The sequence below is a fragment of the Delphinus delphis genome, chromosome 16 (assembly GCF_949987515.2).
Source record: "Delphinus delphis chromosome 16, mDelDel1.2, whole genome shotgun sequence".
In the NCBI taxonomy this organism is placed as follows: domain Eukaryota; kingdom Metazoa; phylum Chordata; class Mammalia; order Artiodactyla; family Delphinidae; genus Delphinus; species Delphinus delphis.
The window spans coordinates 25521127-25547185 of NC_082698.1; the positions used below are offsets into that span (position 1 = coordinate 25521127).

The 26059-nt window shown below is 41.2% G+C and overlaps 1 protein-coding gene across 2 annotated transcripts in view; it reads right to left on the minus strand.

Moving 5' to 3' along the window:
• The window catches only part of CNNM2 (cyclin and CBS domain divalent metal cation transport mediator 2), a 139778-nt gene that overhangs the window by 2561 nt on the left and 111158 nt on the right, over positions 1-26059 (minus strand). Inside the window, exons 2-6 of one of the 2 annotated variants that reach the window (XM_060034150.1) lie at positions 21576-21719; positions 18708-18845; positions 16491-16660; positions 6597-6690; positions 3636-3701 (exon numbers count right to left, since the gene is read on the minus strand). In XM_060034150.1, coding sequence (XP_059890133.1) covers positions 3636-3701; positions 6597-6690; positions 16491-16660; positions 18708-18845; positions 21576-21719 — 612 coding nt within the window. The remainder of the gene's footprint in view (positions 1-3635; positions 3702-6596; positions 6691-16490; positions 16661-18707; positions 18846-21575; positions 21720-26059) is intronic. The other variant, XM_060034151.1, reaches the window with a different exon arrangement.

The window sequence follows — 26059 nt, forward strand, 5'->3', positions numbered from 1 at the left end:
CAACACGTTCCCGGCCCCCGTCCACGCCAACAGACCCAATCCTCCGAGTTTCCAAGAGCAAAGACCCCGTGGCTGCACACTGTGTCAGGAGCACAGGCCGGGGAGGTGAGGTCTGAGACACAGAAGCTACTTGATACGAAACATGGGCTGTAGGAAGGCAGCGCTGCATTATTTTGCCAGAAGCAAAAACAAAGGACTCTTGAACGTTCATAAATGAGTACATGTTTTTAAAGGGATCAAAACGCTTCTGTCTGCTTATACCATACCTGGCAGCCAAACCTGTTAACTTTGCCTCTGACCCCAGTAAAATCCCTGTCAGGCAGCCCGAGGACATCTCAGGATTATTAAGAACCCTGGAAGACACCAAACCCTGAGACGGTTTGATTAGTCACCTTAGGTGCTGGGGGAGTCTTCAATGAGATCGACAGTACTCTTCCATTAAAACAAAGTGAAAGGAAATCCAGGTGAGCCTAAGTGTTGCTGCTTTTAGAGGCATGTTCACCATAGCTTCTAATAAATTTCATTAAAAATAAAACCCACACCCTCACCAGGGCTTCTTCCATTTTTGCTTCTCTAGTCAAACCTATTGCACAAATATCAACTGGGTGCCCACGCTGAATTGCACAACGTCACGGGATTGAAGGGGACCAATTCTCCCACCTGATGGTTGGCTCCTCTTTGCAATGTATCCCTGACTGGCTCTCAGCTGGTCCCACCCTTCAACTATCGGAAAGTCTGTCATCACACCCATCAAAATCTGCTTCCCCAACTTCACTCTCCTCCACTCTGTGGAGCTCTACTGAGTGCTTTCCATTCCTCTGCTACTTGGAATAGCCCTTAAAAGTCTGAAGATAGCTAAGTCTCTTCCTCTCCGGGCTAAATGATTCAACTGTTCACCTCACATGTTTTATCCCCCCCACTTACCCCATCCTGACCATCATTGTCTGAGAGTCCATTCAGCAAACGTCCCTCTTTTCTTTTTTTTCTTAGGCCACGCCGTGCGGCATGCGGGATTCTTAGTTCCCCAACCAGGGATCAAACCCGTGCCTCTTGCATTGGGAGTGCAGTGTCTTAACCACTGGACCTCCAAGGAAGTCCCAGCAAAGTCCCTCTTAAAATATGACATGCAGAACAAAACATGGCAAGTACTCAAGGAACCTCATGTGGCGAGTCCCCTTTCTCCTGAAATTTTCATGTAACCACTTTCCCTACAATTTTCATGTCATGAACCAATTTTCCATTGTTAGTCAAAATTATACTCAATAGCAGTTCCTCTTGCTGCTTCCACTTATCTACGAGAACAAGGCAAATTAATTTATCAGATGTTTTCTATTTAGATGACCCAACTTTGATCAGATGACCCAACTTTGCTAAGCCTCAGAGTCCCTGTCTGTAAAAGGCGAACAGTAATAGCACCCACCTCGTAAGGTCTTATGGAGATTCGAAATGAGATAAGGTATATAAAGTGCCTAGCACGGCGTCTGACACCCAGTAAGTGCCTGATAAAGGAGGCTTGTTAACATTATTATATTCTTTCCCATAAGTGTCATCCCAGACCTCTCCACCACGCGCCTACCCTCAGGATCAAGCTACTCTGTACTTGTGATAACTTCCCACAGGCAGATGGATGGAACAGTCTGTGAAACAAGGGATCCCACTGTATCCCTGGGCTTTAGCCCCAAATCTACAGATACTTCTGAAATGGTGTTCCCTTCGGTGGGTTACAATTTAAGGTTATAAAAACAAAACGTTTAAAGGGCAATTTTCTTACTGATCAGACCCTGTGCATGGCCAGATCGCCGTCTGAGGCCTTAGGCAGTGCTTCTCAATCTCCTGTTATTTTCTCCTGAGGAGGATTACAGGGCAATTTCTCTGGTCTCCCAAAGTATCTAGACTCCCAGTCAGCTTCCTCTCAACCCACTGCCCTCTGTTTTCTGAGAGATAAACCCTCTCCTTTGCCAGGAACCCGCTGCCTGGCATCACAGCCACAGTCTGGAGCAGCAGACCGTTTTCCAGGACCTCTTCTGCAACTCGACAGGAAGCAGCACAGTCACCTTTCATCGGCGTGTGGGGAGATGTGCGGGTCTTCATACCAAGGAGGACAAAGACTTTAAGTGGCCACCTCCCAGTGCAGGTCATGTTTTGTTGCCAAATTTATGTGCCAAGGTTTTATGACAATAATTATGAAAAAGACTTACAATTTTAATTCCTCTTATGCCTTCTCAGAATTGTTTTCTTTGTTTTTTGGTCTTGGCTTATTTCATTCATCCTACCTAGGGATGCTTTCATTTGCTAGTAAGCTAGAAAGACACAATAAAGAAACATTCCCAGCCTCCTCCCTGAGAGCCACCAGGCACCATGTGGAACTGGCTGAAAATGAATGGTGTAGCTCAACCCCCATTCATCAGGTATCATATTACTGTAATGCCAGCACCTCGAAGGCCTGGACCCGCAAAGTGGATTTTCTCATTACTAAATCAGATGGAATGGGCAGAACTAAGAAATCTCTAAGTTCTACGGAAAAAGTAAGACACAAATGACATTTCCCTGAGCTTCGGCCAAAAGTCGCTTTACTTCAGCATCTGTGACATTTTAAATTGGTAGCAGATGCCAGCAAATAAAATAGGGAGGAAACAGTACAAACATACACATAAATACATATTTATGTATACATCTATGTGTATACATGTATATTCTGTCAGCGGATTTGATTCAAATAGCCCCACGATTAATATCTTATGCCCAAACACCCGCAATTTTTTTAAAGAGAAAAGACCTGAGGGAATATTAGCTTCTTTCTAAGACAAGTATTGCCTCCTTTGCCGAACATCCGCATTTTAAGAGTTTTGCAGAAGCTGGATTATGAAATGCAAATCTCATCAGTCAGATTTTAAAATATAAGCTGTACGGAACAAAATAAATACAGAAAAGTTGTACTACCAAATAGGAAAGCCCAGCAATTTTAATTAAAGAGAGATTAAACCTCTGCCTTTCTTTTTTAGCAGCTGGACATATTAGCCAGGCATGAGCATACTCTCCTGCAGGGCAATAATCAGCAGCTCGTTAGGAATGTGCACAGTACTAATTTCAAAACAAAGACAGCGAGACAGGAGAAGCGGGGCCACCTGCCCGAGGAAGGGTGGAAATACAAGTACCTCATTCACATGGATGCCACAAAAAGGACCAAAGAAACAGAGATTTGGGGGCCTCACCAAGAAAAGTTCATAGTCCTTCAGCCTTTTGGCTGAATGTGTTCTGCAGAAGAATCCTCGGGTTTGGGGCCTCTGCAAATTCCATGCACCGTGACTTTGCTGAGGTCACCAAAAGACCAAAGGGCAGCCTCGAAAATCCAAGGTCAGCAGTGTGGATGGGTCACGCAGGGAACCCATGTCAGACCCACTCTCCCCTTCCCAGTTTCAAGATACCCTTCCCATCTCCCAAACCCTTTGCGCATCTGTTGTGGGCTTATGCTGTCCTGGATAGCTCACTATTAGTCACAGAACCATGGAGTTTTAGAGCTCAAAGAAGAACTGAAAATGGCCTTGACCAAATAAAGGGAGCAGACCCGGCCAGCTGGGCTTTGGTAGGGTCAACGGAGGCAATCAGAATTATGAAAAGGAAACATGCAGAATTACCTGGAGAACCTGCTGCTAACAACTCTGTTCTGCTGACAACAAAGGTACGAGACAGGGACAAAGGAACTGAAAAATGGAGAAAAACAGGGTGAGACCATATCAAAAGGCAAGAAAGGAGCTCTCTGTAATCAGGGGACAAGACTGGATACCTGTTCTACCCATAGGAGCGTTCAGTTCCGGAAATGCAGAAGCCTATATGATATTATATAAATCAACTGAACACACACTGCTTTCCAGGAAGAGGAACACAGGGAGGCTGAAATCGGGAGAAATCCTACTCACATGCTTCTTTACTAACCTAGAAATCTCTTAAGCCAGTAATACCCCATTGCAGTTTATAGCTCAAAACGTGCTCTCAAGGACTTCAATCACAGCTAGCCACGCAAAAGGGGAGCTTGATTCATCAGCTGCCCTGAGAGCATGACCCAAGCTGCCTGTGCCAGCACCTCGATACCTGTTCACAGCACAGCCTACAGCGTCCCTATCTGTGGCAAAAAATTATTCAATTCATTTACATTCTTAATTGGTCTGATTGTAACTTTGACCAGATGCTTTGAAATTTCACAGTATTCCATAGCAATTCAAAGTCTTAGAGGAAGGTAAATAAAGAATATCATATACAGATTTCTTGGGAATGGCAGACCAGAGTCAATCAACATGCCCTACCAGGCAGGGGTCATATCTTCTGGGCAGGTTTTTTGTTTTGTTTTGTTTTTTAACTTGAGGTATAATTGACAAATAACTGGGCCGGTCTTGATAACTGATTACTGTAGGGTCTTTCTAGGCAATCAACATTAATAAATAGAAACATTATCTTGGGATTACTGTACTTATCATTGCATCTCAATGAATATACGAAATCCCGAATCCTCAATGTAAAGTCAAGTAAAACGCTGGGCTTTGAAGTAAATAAGATGCCGTTAATGAAATTCTCTCCCTTCCGAGCATTTCCTACCACATTAGGTAGGAAATTGCAGCCCCACACACTTCCTATATGGAAGGCCTGCTCTTCAATTCCTTTCCTGAGTGTGATTTACCCTATATAAATCCATGGTTTAATATGAACTGGGCTAATATCTAGGGTTCAAGAACTAGTGATGCGTAAAAATGTACAAGTCACTCCTCTAGCTGTCCTTTCAAAGCCGCCTTACGTACCTGACTCTGCCAACCTGGGGCGAACTGGAGGGTGGTTGCCAAGCAATAGTCACAATCTCAGCACCTACTTGTGTTATACAAACATCTCCTCTTGTGCTTTAAAGGTGACAAAGTACTCATGTGAGTATCATCACATTCTATTCTTCTAACAGCCACAGGAGGTAACCTTATACCCTTTTCATAACGAGGAAGCCAAGGGCCTTTCTCAGTCAGATAACCCATAAGTGGAACTCAGGCTGTCTCCGAGGTCTTCTTGGCCTCGTTAAGAATCTCCCCGTCCTCTCAGTAGCAGTGAAAACAGAAGATCACCTTGAAGTTGACAGCAGACACCTACTAATTAAGTGGGGTTAGACAGGCTCTTGTTCACACTGGGTGCTAGACAATGGGGACACTGGCCCATGTGACTCAAAAACCTGCACCAGGATAGTGAGCAGATGCATCGGGGACAGGGGAGGTTTAGAAATGTCAGAGAATTCTTGACATTTCCCTGGCTTTCTAACTGTAACATCTCTGGGCGCCTGAGACATTGTGTGGAGCAGTAGATGAGGACCAACGTCACAGACTTGTCTGTGGTGCCCCCTCCCCTTTTTGAGACTGTTTTTCAGAAGTGACAGCATTCTTTTAGGATCGGCTATTTTAAAGTTTGAGGTTTATAAAAGGTTATTTCCTAGCACAGCATGTCATTTGGTATTTTGGCCACAAGGTGGTACTGCAGCCCCTGTTTACCTGCCTGCCCTGTTCCAGCGGGGATAAGGTAGCAAAGCAAGTGGTGCAAAGAGGAACCATTCAAGTCCCATCCCAGAGGTGAGCCAAGTATCCGCGTCCACGTTCCTACTAGAACAGACACCGCTTTCTGGCATCTTGTGCTCAGAGCACTCGGTTGATACGCCGTGGCACACCCACCCTTAGTTGGCTGACTTGACTGGCCAGCTCTCTAGTTGAGAAGAGCCGGCTACGGGCAATGGATATAACATTAAAACCTCAACTACCCTCAGAAAAATGCAAATTAAAAGAAGTCCAAAAAAAAATAAAAGTCCAGAATAGTTAACATCTAAAAGAGTCAACAGTTATCAAGTGATGGACGTGGAACCGCTGGAACCCCGGTCAGCACGGGAAGGAGTGTGATTGCCTCAGCCACCCTGGGAAACTGTGGGGCTGCAGCTATTAACGCCGACCCCGCCATTCTACTCCTACACATACACCCAACAGAAATGTCTTCACCAAAGGACGCGGACAGTGTGACAGACACACAATTCGGAGTAGCCCCCAAACAGGAAACTACCCCAGTGTCCATCTGCAGTGAAAAGAATAAATGCATTGCTGTATATTCATACCATGGAACACTGTACAGCAATGAGAAGAAACAGAATATGAGCTCACACAGCAGTACAGATGAGTGTGACCAGGACAACACTGGGTAAAAGCCGCCAGACTCAATGCAATATGTCCTGTATAATTCCATTTACCTGAAGTTCAAAAAGAGGCAAAACTAGTCAATGCTTACAAGTCAAGACAGTGGTTACTTTGGGGAGATAGTGACTAAAGGGGAGGGTGGGGGGAGGGTTCTCTGGGGTTGGTGATGTGCTGTCTCTTGATCTGGGAGCTGGTTTACACAAGAGAGTTCAGTTTGTGAAAATTCATGGAGGTATATATGTATGATGTGAGCAGTATTTCTTGTATACATGATACACTTCAATAAAAAGTTCAAAAGTAAATAGGGTTAGCCAGCAGGTACAGAAAGATGACAATACAAGGGCATTACTTCCTAAAACCTAGCCCTGCCCTGAGGCTGAGAAGGAAACTCACCTGGGGAGGCTGTAAGGGCCATTACACCATAGTATGAAAAAGCACTGGCTTCAAACTTCATACCTTCTTTCCCAGCTTCTACTTCCACTTTCCCCTGTGAAAAGAAAAAAGGGAGCATGTTCAGTCCAATTACATGAATTTCTTTGCAAACTCTATGCAAGATTTAGTCCTTCCTCAGATTTTTGTCTAAACTCCTTTCCCAACAATCTCAAGGAAGTAAAAAAAAAGCCTCAGATAATCTTTCCCACTTAGATGGAGAAGAGGGTTAATTCATCTTAAATATGAAAAATTGGATTTAGCTGGAGATGCAGAGGTGAAAGCAGTGTGATGTTTAATTTCCACGAGTCCACTCAATATTTCCCAGCATCCCAGTCCGTGGGTTGAGAGCCCTCCCAGCAAGTGAAAGATGGGGCTCTTTTTCCACCCATGGGACAAACGCTGAGAAGGTGCTCAGTGACTGTCACCCAAGCAGTTCCACGGGAGCCTGAGTCAGAGCAGAGTCAGGGTCAAGGGCCAACATGGTTTGTCACCATGAAACAGGGAGGACTAAACCGGCTCCCAGCGGCGGAACTCCCTCTTATCTCCCTAGCATGGGTCCTGACCAACTGAGCAGACACGTCACAGGCCAATCCCTAGTCATCCAGACACTCCAGAGGCACTGGGACACCATGGTACTTCTCGGCAAAGCACCTTAAGTAATCTCGTTCCATCAGGATAAAACCTCTTCTAAGGTTCTCCCTTTTCTTTCCTTCCTCTAACTTGACTACAACGTCTTCCCTCTCATCATTTCCTCGGGGACACACTGTGCCTTATTCATCCCTCTAGCCTTATGGTTCACCATGATCCTTTTCTGGGCTATTGGAAAACCCTCATAAGCAAGTTGCATTCTAGATTCCCAAGTCAAGGATCAGAACAGCACTTGCTCACCTTACCTATAATTATTGCCTCTCTAGTAGGAGGGTACGTTTATGGTGCATCCTTTACTTGGGTAAACAAAAATTAAGCTACCATTTATTGAAGAGAAACTGTGCTGACAATTCAGTGCTTATGAATCCATTTTAATGCTCACAACTCTAGGAAGCAGACACAATTACCACCCTCTTATAAATCAGGAGAGCAGGGCTCACAAAGATGAAGTAACCGAAGAACAACTCTTCACCAGGTGGCTACACTGTGCCACCTACGAATGCAAACTCCATCACAGTGATCACTCCCTATTATTCTAAACCAAACTCCCAGTTATGGAAGCCCTTTCTCAAAACCCTTCTTCAGAAAACGATCTGTTGTCTCTCTTTTGGGTTTTCCTTCATTCAATGGAAAATATTAGTTGTATCAATCTCCAAGCAATTCTCTTGCTATAATATAAAATCAACCTGCAAACCAACAGGCACTAAAAACCCTGACCATGTAGGGTCCTCAGAAGAGGCTGTGCAGCCTTGTGAGAAGACAGCCCTTGCTCCTCCAAGAGCATACAATGCAGAAAAGGGGAGAGCACACAGTCCAGAAAAGGGGAGAGCACATGAAACTCAACGATGCAAGGCAATAAACAAAAATTCTTCCTGTTCTTGTATAAAGATAAATTTTATACAGGAAGGAAAACCTGAGGAGTAGGATTTGAGTCAAGGGAAGGGAACAGTGTTGAGGAAGGTCAGAGGTAGGTGACAGCAGACTTCCAGGCTCAGTGGGTTTGCCAGGAAAGAAGGGGAGATGGGTTTGGAAAAGCAGTTTGGTGAGCAGGTCAGACTGCGGAGCTCCTTGAAGGATGGGCTAATGAGGTCAGGTTCTTGAGCAGAGGAATACGGTTTCAGGAAGATCAAGTCTAGACGTACACGAGAGCAGTAACCACAGGACTGGAGAAAGATCACTATGAGAGGAGCTACGGATAAGGAATCAACATAATTTGGTGAAACCGTAAGGGAGAAAGAAGCGCAAGGAGAGAGGGGGGCGTCAATAATCACAAGAGAAGTTTGCTCTGAGCGACTTGAAGAACGGGGACCCCATGAGTGGAGATGGAAATGTTGGGAAGGGGATGCATCAGTGATGGGGGCCGGGAAGAGGGGACGAATTCCCTCTAAGAAAACAAGGCCTTTTGAAGAGTCCATCAAAAAGGCTGAAATGGAAGGACGAAGGTCAGGGAAAAGGTCAGAACTGGAGATGGGGGTCTGAGAGAGGAGAAGAGAAAATGAGGAATTACAGCCCTTGACTGGGAGTAGGAGGAGAAAAAGAAACAAATATGGGACCAAAGGGAAAACTGATATGAGTAGAACCGGACAACCGTTGTCACCACAGAAGGTGGGAGAGGGAAGTACCTCAGAGTAAAAGGATGGTCAGAGGGTCACTGAGGAGGGAGCCATTGTGGCCTCAGGGAGTCTTTTCCTGAAGAAATCAGACTGTGGAAGGGAAGGGAGGGCAAGAGGGGCAAAGCACAGGCAGCAGGGCCGCAGGGGAGCTGGCAGCAGCCTTGGGGTCAAATGAGGCCTGTTTAGGATTAGGCAAATTGGGGCAGAAAGGGCGGAAAGTTAGTGGAGAGAGAGAAGGTGGGAACTCAGGGAGCAAAAGCCAAAAGCTGGTGGGAAAGAATGGGATGTAGGGTCCCTAAGAGAGGGGGGCAGGGACACAATATTCAGAGACGATGAGCAGCAGAAATGGAGGTGCCCACTGTGTATACCTTCAGTTACTTATCCATTTCTTCATGGACTAATCCCTGATTTTGTATCAGAGAGCTAGGATGTACGTATGCGCTAACTGAAAATGTCTGCCTCAGTGACTGTAAGCTCGAAAGTGTCTGTAGGACCATCATGTAACCTGCGTTTCTACGCAGGAAATCAGGAGGAAGGATCAAATGCCGTAGAGCCTCGTATCGTTTCTATGGATCTCCTGTTGATCTGGATCCTTGAATTTTTTTTTTTTTTTTTTAAACAAGCTACAGGGCCTTCTGTGTTCCGTGTCCCTGCAAATGGGTGGCAGCTCTGGAACCTCTGTGCACCCTGGCCTCTCAAGAGACTCCCCCAGCAGCTGTGAGTCTGCAAATTCAATTAGGACAGCTGCTCGAAGATCTGCAGCCCCTCAGCTGATCTCTCCCTGCCCCCCAAGACAGGCCAGCAGGTGGTGGAGAGGATCCGCTATCTTTCTTCTGGAGTCTAGATCCATCAGATTACAGGCAGGCGTACTAGGTCAGTGGTTCCCAGCTGCTTGGATTCCAAGAACTAGGAAAATCCATCTTCCTTTCAGAAACAGAGAGAGGGTTGCCACATTTTTTATTTCATAAAATAAAGATATTTTTAAAACACAGCTACCTACTGCGACCATCATTCCACAAAAGCCCAGACATTTTAACCCCCAAAATATAGAAAATATATAATTTCAGAATAACACGTCTTTAAGCCGAATACACACAGCTTTATGAAGAACTCACTGCAACTGTTTTTATTTTTCTCATTTTGCCTCAAACTGGCGAAAACTTTGCCAAGTATCAGCATTTAGGAACCACTGCACTAGACTAATTTTGCTGCAGTTATAAAACTGCAGTAAAGGAGAGGAGACCTGTGGTTCCCTCAGTTCTAACATCCTGGGATTCTACAATTCCAAAAGTTTAAAAACTGCCCAGCCCCATCTCCTTCTCTAGAGGACTGAAGCTTTCCTGGTAGGCAAGTTTTAGAAACATCCAGTGAACACATTTTTTTTTTTACTCATCTATGTGTGTCAGCGTCTCAAAGAAGTGACCATTTTCGAGTAAACCTACCAGTACACAAAGCAGGGCTACCCCATAAGGAAGCGGCTTGCCTGGCCCAAGTTCAATCAGGTGTCTTCTCAGAAAATAAATTTCTTCCATATAGGGAAGGAGCTCCGTATCAATTTTACTTTTGAAACATTCACGAATTTGCTTTAGTCTAGTATATCACACACACACACAAAATCGAGACAGGACAGACTCCCAAAGGAAGCTAGGGCTTCATGTTGGTAAACTGACAAAACTGGAAGACAGCCTCACTGTCCCAGGCAAAGCTGGCTCCCCGAGTAAAGTTACTACTACAGAATCCTACCTTCCTTTGGAAAAAGGTATTAGACAACTCTTTTCAAAGTTTCTAAGCATCCACAAAGTACCCAGCAGTCACGTGCTGTACCTGGCCTCAAGGCAGAAGCCTAAGCGATCCTCGTTGGCACAAACTAGACCAAGCGCTCAGTGGAAGCCGTGGACTCAAGGCTGAAGACCCTCAGATCCCACACGCTGAGCATCTACTTGGTCTCCTGCTCACTCTGGAATTGAGCTCTTTTTTAATTTTGTTTTTGTTTTTTAAATCACCATCACAAAATAGGGTTTGACACCTAAAAGGAGGTAATGAAAAGCCAGGGGCACAAGTCTTAGGTTGTGTTCACCAGCACTGCCCAGTAAGAGGGGATGCACCACCCAGACATCCTCTAGCAACATTTTTCAATCTGCAGTCCACAGGTGTAGTCCTAGGACTCAGCAAGTTTGCTTCATAAACACTTAAATTAAAAAAAAATTTTTTTGACGGTCAAAAATTAATTTACATATATTTCAGGCTATCTGGTTGACCACCTTCTAACCAAGTGCTGCCACCAGATGTCAGTGGCAGCATTTGCCTTAGTACTCAAATCTGTTAAGTTGTTCTTACTACGTGAATCATCGTGGCTAAGGCCTGCTACTCAACCAACTGGGAGCTTGTTAGAAATGAAGCATTTCAGACTCCACCCTAGACTTACTGAATCCCCAAGGGATTCCCAAGCACACTGAAGTGTGAGAAGCACTGAGCCAAAGAGAAAGGAACAGGGGAGGACTAAACATACAAATAATCCGGTCACACCCAGTGGAGGCCAAATAACAATACAACATACTGTACAAACATACAGAGTAGCTCAAACTGAGCACAGGGCTGGAGGGTGCCATCCTTGCCAGGCACACAGGGACCTAAGTGTGCTGAATGCAAGAGCCAGCGCCAGAGCTCCCTGCTACCGTCCTGCGACCAGTGGTACTTTCCTATCAGCCAAACAGTGTCATTTACACATTTAAAATACTAATTACAAACTTGTTTTCTTTATTGTTCTATGTAAGAGTTCTCAGCTCAAAGGGTTCAAAAGGAGCTCATGCTAGTTTTATATTTATACGTATTTAATTTTTTAAAAATAGAGGCAACACTAGGTATCTAAATAATTTTTTTCTGTAGCATGGCTGTGTTATCTGTACACAACTCAAGAGTGAGGAAACATTATTCACTGGGACACGGAGACCCTGCAACTCAAAACTCCTTGAGAAGGTTTGGTATTGAAGGCTTCAACTCTCTCCCAATAACAAGTGAAATGATATTAAATATTGTCAAAGGCTGTTTAGTTCTAAGATGCTACCTGCCACCTCCACAAAAGAACAGACTTCACTCCGCAGGGAAAAACCCTTTCAAATCTATGTCAGAAGCCCTAAAGGAAAAGAGTGGATGGGGCAATTGAACAACAAAACATCTGGGGCATGAAATCAACAAAAATTAACCCCAGAAAAAAAAGCATCCCTTTCCATTGATTACATAATTGGTAAAGAAAAAAGCTACTCCTCTTGTTTTCTTATTATTCTTTATATTTACTAAAATCATAACCTAATTACGTGTTGTGTAAGAACAATGATATTTTTTTTATCTGCTTAGACATTTTACTCCCCAAAGGACCAATAAATACTTCACTGTAAAATATCAACTATATATATTAGAAAAATGGTTTATAATAGTTATAATTACAGGCACACTATCTTTTTTGACATATTTTTGTACATGCTTTCTACTTCTTTTATAACCACACTGAAATTTATTTCCACACTGAAATTTGATTAGCTTAGACATATGGACTATTTCTACTACTTTAATTATAATTGATAGATTTATTTGCTATAAATCTATTGGCATAAAAAGCTTTATAAAAAATGATTTCTTGAAATGCATGTATATGAGGGGTTTTATATATTTATTCCCAAAAGGAAGCTGCCAGTTTAAGCATATGATTGGTTTACAGCATTTTTTTCTTTTTTGTTCACTGTTCATCATGGATTTTTACAAAGATTTTTTGTTTTTGGTTTGTTTTAGAAATCAAGAATGGATGCTTAGTTTTGTCCTGATATCTATTGATTTAAGCATAGGGATTTTTTCCTTTACTGCTTCCCTAATTAACACGGCATATTTTAGTTTTGTTGTCCTTCTATTAAACTAGCCCTGAATACCTAAAATAATCCTAATTCAGTCACAGTCACAGTGAATAGCTCTTTCGGTCCATTATTGGCCTCTAACTGCTACCTTTTTATTTAGGAATTCTCCATCAATGTGGACAAGTGAGACTGGTCCAGAACATTATCAGACTTTAGATTAGGCCATACTGTCGTAAAGAATGCATTTAACTATCAAATCATCTTGTTCTATTTGTACAATACAGAAATCCAGTTCTTTAGAGTCTCAATTTTTTTTTTTTTTCCAAGCAATTCCTTTGATTCTAGCTGCTTTTTTGGGGGGAAGGGAGAACTTCTAGTTTTCTTTTTTCTCTTATCACATTAATTATGCAAATAGAATAATGATTTGTTTAATCTTTTAGAAGAACCAATCTTTATTTTATTTATGGGATGTAAAACGTTTTCATTTTAAAAGTTATTTTCATGACACTATTATTTAATTTGTTCTTTGTAGTTTGTTGCTTTGCTCTTTTTCTATTATAGAAAATCAGAGATATTTTTTTCTTATGTAAATACCTAGAGGAATAAAATTTTAAACTTCGACATACTGTGGATACGGTATTTATATTATTTAATAGTCTTTTATTCTATATCTTATGTATAAACCTTTGTAAGAGAATTGATTAGTTTTAAAATAGCTTAGTACTTTTCGATTATGCATTTTTATGTCTAATTTTATTTCATTATGATCTATGCAGGTAGTTTTATGAAATTTCTATCTTTCTAAATTTATTAGAATTTACATGTGACAGCGCAAATGACCAATTTTTATGAAGAAGTAACATAAAACTTTTTTTTTTAAGTGTGTTTCCCTGGCTTTATATTTAATTTTCTTCAACTTGGTTAATTTTATTTACACAATTTAAAACTCTAACATTTTTTTTCTTGCTCTTTTATGATGGTGGAAAAAATTTTCCACCAAGATTATGTTCCTACCCATTCCTACTTTTATATGTGTATTCTGTTAAGTTATTAAAGACATGTAGAGCCAATAACGTTTTCTTTCACTATTTATTGTGCTTTTATCACAATACATTTCAGTTTAAAAATCTACTTTCTCAGATAAAACTTGAAAGTGCCTTTTTATTCATACGCAGTATGTGTCCCATAACCTATAGGATATTCTTTTAAGTAAGCTTACTTAAATGGTTTGCTTCGAATAAATTAGACTTTATTTCATCTAGGGTTTAAACTCAAAGTGATTGTTTCTAGGTATAATTGTATTCCAAACATCAATTACTTAATAAAAGAGTTTTTCTAGTGTCTGAAGACGGCAGCTCGCTGGCACTGGGGCCAGGAAGGGAAGGTAGCTACAGCCGCTTTCCTCTGGTTTCATGCTCTTGAAATGCAGTAGAACATGCTCAATAACCTGGCATGAAATTCCAATGATGGATTAGTGATATTTTAGGGTGGAATATACTCTGTAAATGGTGATGGCTATGCTAGACTGACAGGGTATTATGATATTTCATTTTGTCATACTCTGGGTACCTCAGGTAACTGCCTGGCCTTCAAGGACATGATTTTCACCAAACTCTACAGTCTGAATACCTCCATAAATCCTTGAAATCTTTATGAAACTCCCATGATGGGGCTTCCCTGGTGGCGCAGTGGTTAAGAATCCACCTGCCAATGCAGGGGACACGGGTTCGAGCCCTGGTCTGGGAAGACCCCACATGCTGCGGAGCAACTAAGCCCGTGTGCCACAACTACTGAGCCTGCGCTCTAGAGCCCGTGAGCCACAACTACTGAGCCCACAAGCCACAACTACTGAAGCCCACGCGCCTAGAGCCCATGCTCCGCAACAAGAGAAGCCACCGCAATGAGAAGCTCGCACACCACACGGAAGAGTAGCCCCCGCTCGCTGCAACTAGAGAAAGCCCGCACGCAGTAACTAAGACCCAACACAGCCAAAAATAAATAAATAAAATAAATATTAAAAAAAACTCCCATGACATCGTCAGTTCCAAGAACTTGTCACATTTGTAAAAATATTTAACATGACATAGGTATTCAAATATAGGTACATGGACATAAAAACCTTATCAAAAATATCTTTAAAGATTTACTTATAAAGTGACAAGAATTATGAAGTCCCTCTTCCATAAAATCTATTTTTAGATCCACCAGCCAGGAAATGGCTTTTTTACATACCAATAGAGCATTACTGAATCAGAATTCATAAACGCTAACTATATAAAAATCGACGATTGAAAGCCACAGAGTTTCTAATAGTACTGAAATTCACAATGTCAATCCTCAAAGTTCTAAATAAACTATCTTAAATGTCATTCAGTTTCTCTAGGTTTAAGGAATATTCACATCTAGATTTTAGGAGAAACATGAATGCCTTACTCCTTTGCTGTAGTAAATAAAATAAATTCCCAACCCCCTCAGAGTTTCAAGCTTGTCTATCCCCAGAGAAAAAGAAAAACAATTCAGGATTGAATGAGACTAAGGTTAGTAGAATAATCAGGGTACTGACTTAGAAAACCTGCAAACAGAAGTTTCCAAGAAACACTATATGAAAGCAGCATATACCTGGTTAATCCATAGACTTTTCTACAGTTCCTCACTTCTGCTTCCGGAATTCACCATACAGTCCAAACACGGGGCATGAACACAACACTTCCCAGAGTTTCTAACATCTAGACATCTGCTAAGAGTTGTTTTCAGATAAAAAGAAACATCTTGATTCATTTAGATAATTGGGACTTGCTGGACTCAACGTAAATTGTAATGGGTCTACCAAGTGCTAATTATACTCTTATAAAGATCCCTCCAATTCTTACCTAGGAAGTAACCAAGAAACAGGAGAGTGCTTAAGGGTCTAGTATTCTTACATTGAAATACACTCAGAATTCCTATAAAAGTAATTCTTCAATAAAGAGACGCAAGAAATCAATAAAACTAGCATGCTATTCATTGTACTATTCATCTTGGTCTCCAGGCCAAGAACTGTGCTCTACCAAGTGAAACTGTGAGATAATAAGGGCCTCCTGTCAATCCAAGCACAAAAGCCCCTCTAGGGCCCTTAAGAGGGTTCAGAATGGATGGACCTTCTCACCTTATATAGTGGATTATGTTACAGTGAGAAGGAGGTAAGTTACCATTGCCATGAGACGCTGTGATTATCCCATCAGTTCCTCATTAAAACAGAAGCTGGTAGTAATCAGAAATAAAAACAATAATAAATGGATTATTTTGATGGCATTAAGGGAAGAGATCATAAGGCATCTCTAGGAAGTTGTACAAGACCAAGTCCTAACGAGGGGCGGAAGAAATAAAAGATGATAAAAAGAAGACTCAAGGAACTCACAACACTTAAATTTCAAATGCCCATCCAAGATTTAGACATGCACAGGTAATTCCCCAAACTCTTCAAAAAAAATACAAACACCTGAATTCACCCTTCTTCAAATGAATGCCTCAATGCCTCAGCAATCACTAAGTGCCCGTCTGTATTGGAAATTAAATGAATAACATTGCTTTATATTGAAATTGTTTGCAGATACGAAAACAGGGAGATGAAATTCTCCCACTGTAAGGCCACCCCAGAAGTTATTAAGTATGTTATATCCTTGACACCCATTCACCTATACCAAGTCTCCTCCAAACTGGAAGGGTGGGTACTCAATAAGATCAAACAACTGTTGATTAATTCTTCTGACCTGCAAAATGAGAACGAAGTAGTCTACAGGTTTGTTTCGCTGGTAGAGGTAGTATTCTGGGGCTTTCTTGTTCTTCTCATCATACTTCAGCTCCTGGATGACATTGGGGTGCTTTAGCAGCCTTAGAAGGATCTTCTCTGACATCTGGGATGGGCTAAATGCTTCTACTTCTATAGATATAAACACAACTTGATATTACACTTCAAATGGATGGAAAAAAATGATACTAGTGATTAAGGTGTTTAGAGAAAAGAATACTTGGAATTGAAGCGATAACAGTATGGATTAACGAGACTTCCGTTTGGTGATCCTCTGGGGGCAGATTACCTGGGAGAAATTAGAAAATGCTGAATTCTCACGTTTGTTGCTTTAAAACTTTTCATTTTCAACCTGTCATTGGTTTCAGTTCTCATAAAAATACCCTCATTTTCTGACTGACACAAAGGAAAAGCAACCAGAAGCAGGCTCCATGACTGCCAGGACGCCCTGCAACAGGCCACAAAAGACTGACTGTCCAACAACAGCCAAAGGAAGAAGCAAAGGTCAGGAAGCATCTAGGTGTGGGTTAGTACCAGGTGCACAGACGCAGTGCTCCACATCTCATTTTCCCATTCAACTACCCTGAGAAAGTCTGGGAACAAAGGAAGGTAGAGATTCAGAATAAAAGCAAGGCACGTGCACACATCAACATGCACTCCAACTTGCTAATTAAAAAAAAAAAGTAATGTTGATCTGAGTTTACAAAGATATTGATTTTATTAAAATAACAAAACCCAAAATTACTGACTTAAGGGTACCAGACTGAAAGTAGACTTTATGGTATCTCAGAGGCAGAGTGGGAGAACATTTAGTTTTAAATTGTGGTTCTTAAATGATGAACAATATTATCAGAAATAGAAAATAATAAGCAAGTTAAAGACATTGTTTATGTTTTAAAATTTTTTTAATTTTATATGTGCGATATAAATTCTGCATTAGCTTCTGTGACTTTTTTGTAATAAAATTAGACAGTACATTGTGGAAATTTTGGAAAACACAGAAAAAAATAAAGAAGAAAATAAAATCACCTATAAACCAACCACTCGTAACCATTCTGAGCAATTGGTGAGCATTTCTTTCTAATACCTCACCTAGGCATGTGTGCCGTGTACGTGTGTGTGTACACACAAAAACACAAGGATAATCTTGTGTACACACGGTTTTATACTGTTTCTTCTCACCTTACATTAAATTATGAGTATTTTCCCATGTCATAAATATTATATGGTGAGAGCATGTCCAGGTATCTGAAAACATGATCTTAAAGTGTACATAACATTCCATCACATGGCTGCCGTTAGCATTCTTTTCAAAATATCTTAAGTGTACTGCATTCAGTTGAAAGGCACTGGCTGCCCATCTTGGACACAGACGTCTTCTACAGGCCACTGGGTACTCTGATTTTCTCACACTTCCCCTGGCCAACAGAGCTCACCCTTCGCCTAGAGAGCCATCTGGGGATGTGAGCAGGGTCAGTCGGTCTCTCAAGTCCGTTCGACCTTGACCTCTCTGGAGCAGTCAGTGCTGGCTGGGTTGGTGGTTTTAATAATGTGAACACTTGCCTCCTGGAATGGGCCCAAGTTAACAATCTGATTTGAAGAGGCCATCAAGAAATCCATGTCAGAGTTCTCAGAATTTCTGATTTCATTAAAACCATAAAGGGTAAAGATTTTATTTTGAAAATTTATTGTTCTTCTTTGCAAATCATAGCACCTGTGTCACCACCGATGTCCAACTGTTCTTCTGAGGCAAGCTGAAGAGAGAACTACTCAACTGTCCGACACACAACGAGGTAGTGTCTGGTTTGCACTGTCCACCTGCTCCGCCAGCTGGCTCTCCCCTGGACTTAGCTGAAGCGGATGACCTGGCCTACTGTTCACATGCAGTGTGGCACTAACATTCATCCTTACCTTTCAGACCAATTTTAAGTTACTGGTCCACCCCTGGTAAATGTCTCAGAGGGTTCATGCCGACACTGAACATAGGAGAGGAGAGAATTTAAAAAGAAAAAAACAAAACAAAACAAACAAAACAAAAAAACAAAAAACAAAACACAAAAGTGGCATTACTTATCACCCCATTTCCCAGTCTCCACCCCCAGCCCACCCCAGTCAGCGGTGGGTGAGAAACTCGCTCCAGGGTTGGCAGAGATTTCAAACTGTGATAAGCTGCACTTGCCTGTTGCTAGGAAACGGTGCATGGCCAGGAGAAGCTGTGGTGATATTTTAACCTTCATCTCGCTGTCTGTCTGCTTAAAGGCAGAAAAATCTTGCTTTCTTTCTCGATGGGCCACTTTCTTTTTCGTTCTGTTATCAGCTGAGGGAGAAATGGAAATACATTCCGTTAGATTGGGGCTCTTTTCGAATGAAAATGACACAATATATGGAAAAGGCTAGGCTCTCTCTCCAGATGGTGGGCACGCTACATACAAGCACCACATGGGAAGGGGAAGGGAGAGAGAATCCTCATTAAATCAGTGCAGCACAGTCATGACTGTGACACAATCCAGAGTAAGAAATCACAGGCAACCTGATGAGGAGCAACTATCGACACACTTCGTGAGGATCTTCAGAGCCCTTTTAAGTACATTATTGGGCAGCTGGGGACAAGAATCCTCCCCTCGTGGAGCCTATACAACCACATAGCAACAGAGCCTGTAGCCCGGAGTGCACACACGCTCCTGCTACTGAGGTTGCCACACCACAGTGAAGAACAATCATTACAGAAGACACAGGGAAGCACATCCCTGCCTTTAAGAGGCTCCCAGCCTCTGCTGAAAGAGAACACACACACACACACACACACACACACACACACACACACACACACACAATCTCAAGAAACAAACAAGAACACTTTCATGGAACAGTATTTTAATAATAATAACTGTTAGCTGCATTTCTACCCTAGACCACGAGATCCTCAAGGTCAACCAAATACAAAGGAAGTGATTCAGAATAGAGGTCAGCACACTTCCTCTGTAAAGGGCTAGACTGCAGATACTTCAGGCTCGCGGGCCATGTATGCTCTGTTGCAACTACTCAACCCTGCTGTTTAGCAAAAAGCAGCCATATGTAAATGAATTAGCGGGGCTGTGTTACAGTAAAACTTTATTACGGATATGAAATTTTAACTTCTTATCATTTTTGCATGTCACAAAATAAAATTATTATTCTGATTTTTTTCAACTGAAAAATGTAAAAAAAAAAAATTTAGCTTCTGGGTCATATAAAAACAGGTGGCATGCTCTTGAGGGCTGTAGTTTGCCAATCCTTGATCTAGAAGGCATCTCATGCAAAACCTTTCTTCAAGTATTTTTCTGGACAAAGTAATGATCAAGAAAAAACTAGGTTAGAGACAAGATCCTAATTGCTTCCTTTTTTTCCCCCAAGAATCATGAGTCTTTACATTACCATTTCATGCCTAGGGCAAATCAGAGTGATTACTAACTAGGCTTGTCCTGGGGAGACGGTGAACACAACCTGTAATTTTCCTGTCTCAAATTATCTTTAGAATCAGGCAGCATAAATCAATGCAAGCATCCTAAATAATTTTCTAATGACAAAGGCAGTCATCATCCCTGATCTGAATCAAGAATATACCTGAACCACAAGTTCAGCATCTCATCTCAGGAAGCCATGTATGAAATCAGTCTCATCAAGGTTTAAAAGAAGTGAACTGAAGTGTAAACATAAAAGCTCATAAATGTCTAGATTATCTTTCTTACAATGAGGATTACCCCTGGGGAAACGCATAAATATGCAGAGACACACTTGGTATTAAACAGTCACTATGAGGAAGGATGAAAAGAATGTAAACGCAATACTAACAATATTCTCTATTATGAAATCTCTGATTATTCTCCAAGAGTCAAAAGGATAAAACACATAGGAACTGGTGTTTTTTGTAAAGAACACTATACAGATGTGAGGAAAAAATAAGATACATTTTCAGAAGGAGGTCAAGAGCTAAACATAAAATGTATTTTTTTAAGGGTGCATGGGAGACTTTTTAAATTTTAAAATGAGGGACATTCCCTTCTAACGGGACTGAAAACAAATCATTCCTCTTTGAGCAAGGCTGGCTTTGTCCTGGGTGCTCCAGGCCATTTGAACAGTCCATTTCCCCCTCCAAGTCACGCTTTAAAAGCCAAACAGGACAAAAAGAGCCCAGATCCTCTTTCTCTATACCACCTTTGAGAGCCCCGAACATCTCAGGCCTTGGGCCACCTCTGGCATTAAGAAACTCTTGAAAGAGTCTTACTTTGCTAAGAGTAAGGCTGAGGAAGAGGGTTTAAGCTCCACAGTCCAACAGTTGTGGACTTTAATGAGACAAGATTCATGTTCAACACTCAGCCCAGAATCAAGCCGACTCCTGGGCAAACAGGTGTGGATACTTCCCTTCCCCTGCCCCGATCCAAGACCACCTCTCAAAAGGCAGAGAAGCACAGAACAAGAAAAACACAATTTTTATTGTGTACCCTAACCCGTCCTGCTTTCTCTATATTTACCCTGCTGCTCCACCACTGCCCCAGCAAAACTATGCCTGCAAACCTCACCTCTACCCTGGCCCATGGGTCCTGGAATAGAGACATTTCAACAGTTGCTATCCATCAATTTAACAATCCCCCCTCACTTTTTAAGTATTTGAATTATGACCATAGGTACAGACAGAAATTTATCTGAAAACAATTTGCCTAATTGTGTAAAATGAAAATTTAGTAAAGAACAAGTCTCCCTCCAGATGTAAAATAAATGTGAAAACCAGGAATGGAGTTTTCTGTTCAGGGCAAGCAATGCCCAAATCAACAGTTAGAAGCAGTTGGCTTTTCAAAAAAAACATGGCCAGTTGACACTACAGGATCTGCCTCTTCTTCCTCTCCGATGAAGTGACTGGAATATACTGGTAGGTGGTACCCAGCCTACACACACAGTGCATAATTAGAAACAGGCAGACAACAGCTGGAGAGATGTCAGATGACTCACAAACAACATGACAAATAAAAGCAAAGGTTTTGGAAAATTACACTCAGGCGATGGTACTCACTGTATAAATCTGTTTCATCTAGAATCTCAGATTTGATGATTTCTTCAATCACATCCTCTAACGTGACAATTCCCAGAACTTCATAAAATGGATCCCCCTCTCCCTCATTGTTTACTCGCTGCACAATAGCCAGGTGAGATTTACCTTTAAAGAAAAGAAAACAAAGAGGTGATTTTCAGAATTTCCTGAATGAAGTCTTATAAATGATGATGGTAAAAATAGCAGCGAACACAGATACAAGATTATCAAAGTCTATCTTTCAGCATTTAAAAATGGTTTGGAAATACGACAAACAAATGGAAAAGCTTCATGGGCCATAAAAAGTAAGACCAGTTAATCCAGAAGAGCATCATCGTCTACACACATGGTACCACCATGTTACCACTTGCTTCCTGATGGATTTGGTCTTCGGTTATGTCAGCTCTTCCTTTGTGACCTTTTAGCAACTGCTACTTTACTTTAGGAGAGTTCTCAAAGTGTGGTCTGTGGACCCCTAGGGGTGCCCAAGACCCTTTTAGGAGAGTCAGAAAGGTCAAACTATTTTCATTTAGAACACTAAAATGTTCCTGGAATTTTCCACGGTGTTGATATTCGCACCAATGGTGTAAAGTGCCTGAGCACAAATCAAGGCAGCGGTAGTGGTGGTCACTATGCTACTGGTCACTGCCTTCTCCACACACACACACACACACACACACACACACACACACACAGAGAGAGAGGGGAAAAAATTAGTTCCTCTTAAGAATATCCCTTAAATTAGGAGTTTGGGATTAAAATATACACACTACCATATATAAAATAGATAGCCAACAAGGACCTACTGTATAGCACAGGGAACTAGACTCAATATCTTGTAATAACCTATAATGGAAGAGAATTTTAAAAAGTATATAAATATATATATGTGTGTATATACATATATACATATATATGTAACTGAATCACTTTGCTGTACACCTTAAACCAACACAACATTGTAAATCGACTATATTTTAATAAAAATTTAAAAATAAAATAATTCTTTTCAGACAACAACAACAAAAAGAATATCCTTGATGAAGCAGTAAAAGTTATAAGCTTCATTAAACCTTGATTCCCGGGACCTGTCTTTCAATACTGTATGTGACAAATTGCGAAGTACGGTAGAACACTTCTGTTGCATTCTCAAGTACGATAGTTGTTCTGAGGAAAAGGACTCAAATTGTTTTAAGGAGAATGACTCAACGCAAATTGTTTGAGTTGCAAGTTGGATCAGCCACTTTTTCCCACTGAACATCTTTTTTATTTGAAAGAATGGCTACCAAACAAACTATGATTATTTAGACTTGGATATTTGGCAGACATTTTCTTGAAAATGAACAAGATGAGCCTGTTACATTAAGGAAAACAACAGCAGTGTTTGCTGCCAAAGATAACATCTGAGCTTTCAAGGGAAAATTAGAATTTTGGGAAACTTGTATCCACCGCCATGAGCTTGAGAGCTTCTCAGTAAAGACTTTTCTGATGAGACAGGTGGTGCTATTAACAAATGAGATTTTGAAAGCACTGAACAATAAAATGTGTCAACATTTCAAAGATCTGCATAACTCTGTGAACAAGTATTTTCCAAATGACCATGGCCATGGTGTCACCAAATCACGCATGGGTAAATGATTTATTCAGAATGCAATACATAACAGTGGATTTTAAAAAACTTTTTATTTTGCAGTAATTTTAGATTTACAGAAAAGTTGCAGACAGTAGTGTCCCTGTATACCCTTTACTCAATTTCTCCCCCACTGATAACATCTTACTTTACCATGATATAGTCATCAAAACTAGAAACTGACATTGATATGGTAATATTCAGTAAATTCCAGATTTTATTTGGATTTCACCAGTTTTTCCATTAATGTTCTCTTTCTGTTCAAGTATCCAATCCAGAGTACCGTATTGCATTTAGCTGTCATGTCTTCCCAGGTTCCTCTGTTCTGTGACATTCCCAGTCCCCCCTCGTTTTTCATGAGCTTGACCATCAAGTAGCACTGGTCAGGTACTCTGCAGAATGACCTCTTATCTGGATATGTCTTTCTCACGATTAGACTGGGATTATGAGTTTTCTAGTTACATCACATCAGGGCTCACATGGCAGCCACATGACATCACAGGCGATGTTCACCTTCACCACTTGGTTAAGGTAGAGTTTCCCAGGTTTCTTCTCCACTACAAAGTTACTAATTTTTCCCTTTCCCTCATTCTACTTTTTGGAAGCAAGTCACTAGGTCTAGCCCACCCCCAGGGAGGGGTGAGTGGTAGGAATTAAGCTCTACTTCCTGGAGTCAGAGGGTAGCTACACACATTATTCAGAATTCTTCTGTAAGGAAGATTCCACACCAAAAGATTTTAATGTAACAGTGCACCAAAAGTCCACTGGCATAATTTCAGATTCTATATTGCAACTAACCTTTAAGAAACTATCACTTGGGGAGTTTGGGTATATTATCAAGGAAGAACATACACAATTATTCAAAAAGCCTATTAAAATACCCCTCCCTTTTCCAAATACATATTTGTGTGAGGCCAGATTTTCTTCACATACTTCGATTAAAACAGTATACAGCACAGACTGAATGCAGAAGAGAATCCAGCTGCCTTCCATTTAGCTAGATAATAAAGAGATACACATAAAGGTAAACAATGACACTATGTTTTGGAAAAAAGTTATTTTTAATAAAAATGTTGTTTATGTTAACATGTAATGGATTTATGATTGTCCCTTAAAAACGAATAAGTAAATGTTGAAAATTTCTCAGGTTTAATTTCAAATATAGTAAACATCAAAAAGATATAACCTACAAGGAAGAACACATACTGTGAAGCTGACCAGTCCTGGATGTGAACTCCAGCACTGCCACTTTAGCCATCACCAGCAGTGTGATCGTGAGCAAACTACCTAACTTTTCCGAGCCTCAGTCTCCTCTAAACCCAGGCTCATTCATGATAGTCGCTGCCACACAGGATTATCGTGAGTGTCAGAGATAATGTTGGTGCCTAGCAAAGACAGTGCCTGGGATCCACTGGGTGATCAATATGGTAGCTCCTATTAATTTATTAATATTCCTCCTCAATTCTAAGGCACCATCAACTTATTGCCAGCTTAGTAAGAAAAAAAACCCCTACTACACTAAATGTACACTGTGGTTAAAAGATGCATTTCAATTTCAGAAAGATCTTTTAAAATATTAAATTTATCTCAAACACCAATATTGGTTTTCCCAACCCAAGGCATGCAAGGCATCTGAAACTTATCCTTAGGTTACGCCAAGGAGACACGATATCTGGAAATTTCATGATCAGTTAACACGTATATTATTTTTTTTAATGTCAGGGTGAGGTTTTTGGGTTTTTGCGGGGGGGGGTGGAGTGAGGGGGTGTCCTTTAAATAAAGTTTACTTAAAACTTCAAACTGGGTGAGTTTGCTCAGACACAATCATCCAGACAAACTAAAAATATCCTGAAGGCCAGGTCTGATCAAGTTCCCAGCACTTACTCAGAAACTGGCTTTGGTTCTGTAGAGCCTGTCCGCCCTTTTCCGCTCTGCCTCAGACCCCTTTATACGCAACAATGTCTGGAGGCCTAGAAGTTTAGATCGTTAGACAATTAGGCCTCCTAACAATTTGCATCCTTAGCATGCTGACGCTCAAAGAATGAAAATATTTTGAGCAAATGAGACTAGCAGGGAAACTTATCAGCAATAGATATAAACACCGCATCAGCTCAAGTCGATTCTAGTCTAGTCAATTTGGTCCGGTCAGTTTCTCACATCTGCTTTCCCAAGGACCCAAACATAAGCAGTTAAAAATTCTTGGTGAATGCTGTCTGTCGAAAGTTAAATTCTTTTGCTATTCCCAGCTTGTGATCATTTAAAAGGAATTTTCCAAAGCAAGGTCTAATATTAGACTCAAAATGAAGTTTCCATTCCACTGAGGCGCTATTCTCACCAAAGTAACTACCGCATAATCAGATTGTCTTGGAGCAATTCGTTTAAATGCAGATGGACATACTTGAAATACCAGCTCAGCAGCACCAACAGATCTGACTGGAAAGAGCCTTACTCTCGGAGAAATTATTCATGTAAGGTAGGATTCTGAGATTGAAAATTATTGAGTTTCCTTCCAAGCTCACTTGTTCCCTTTCACACCCCCACCTCCAATGTTGAAACTTCTTCATCTGCCCCAGAGCCACATATTTTTAGCTTTGGAATTCCTGGTGAGAAGTCTTGTTTTTTGAACCTTCTTCCCACTAAGCAGTACAAAAAAAAAAATGATACCCCTCTTCCCTAATCATGCTTTTGGAGGACAACGATACAAGGTACCTCTTCCCCCACTTAACCATTCGCTGCAGGGAGTTCAGTCTTTGGCCTCATCCATGGAGCAATCAAAAAGAAAATGTAAACCTGTCAATACAGAAATTTTAAAAACTGAGCTCAAACAGCATCCTTT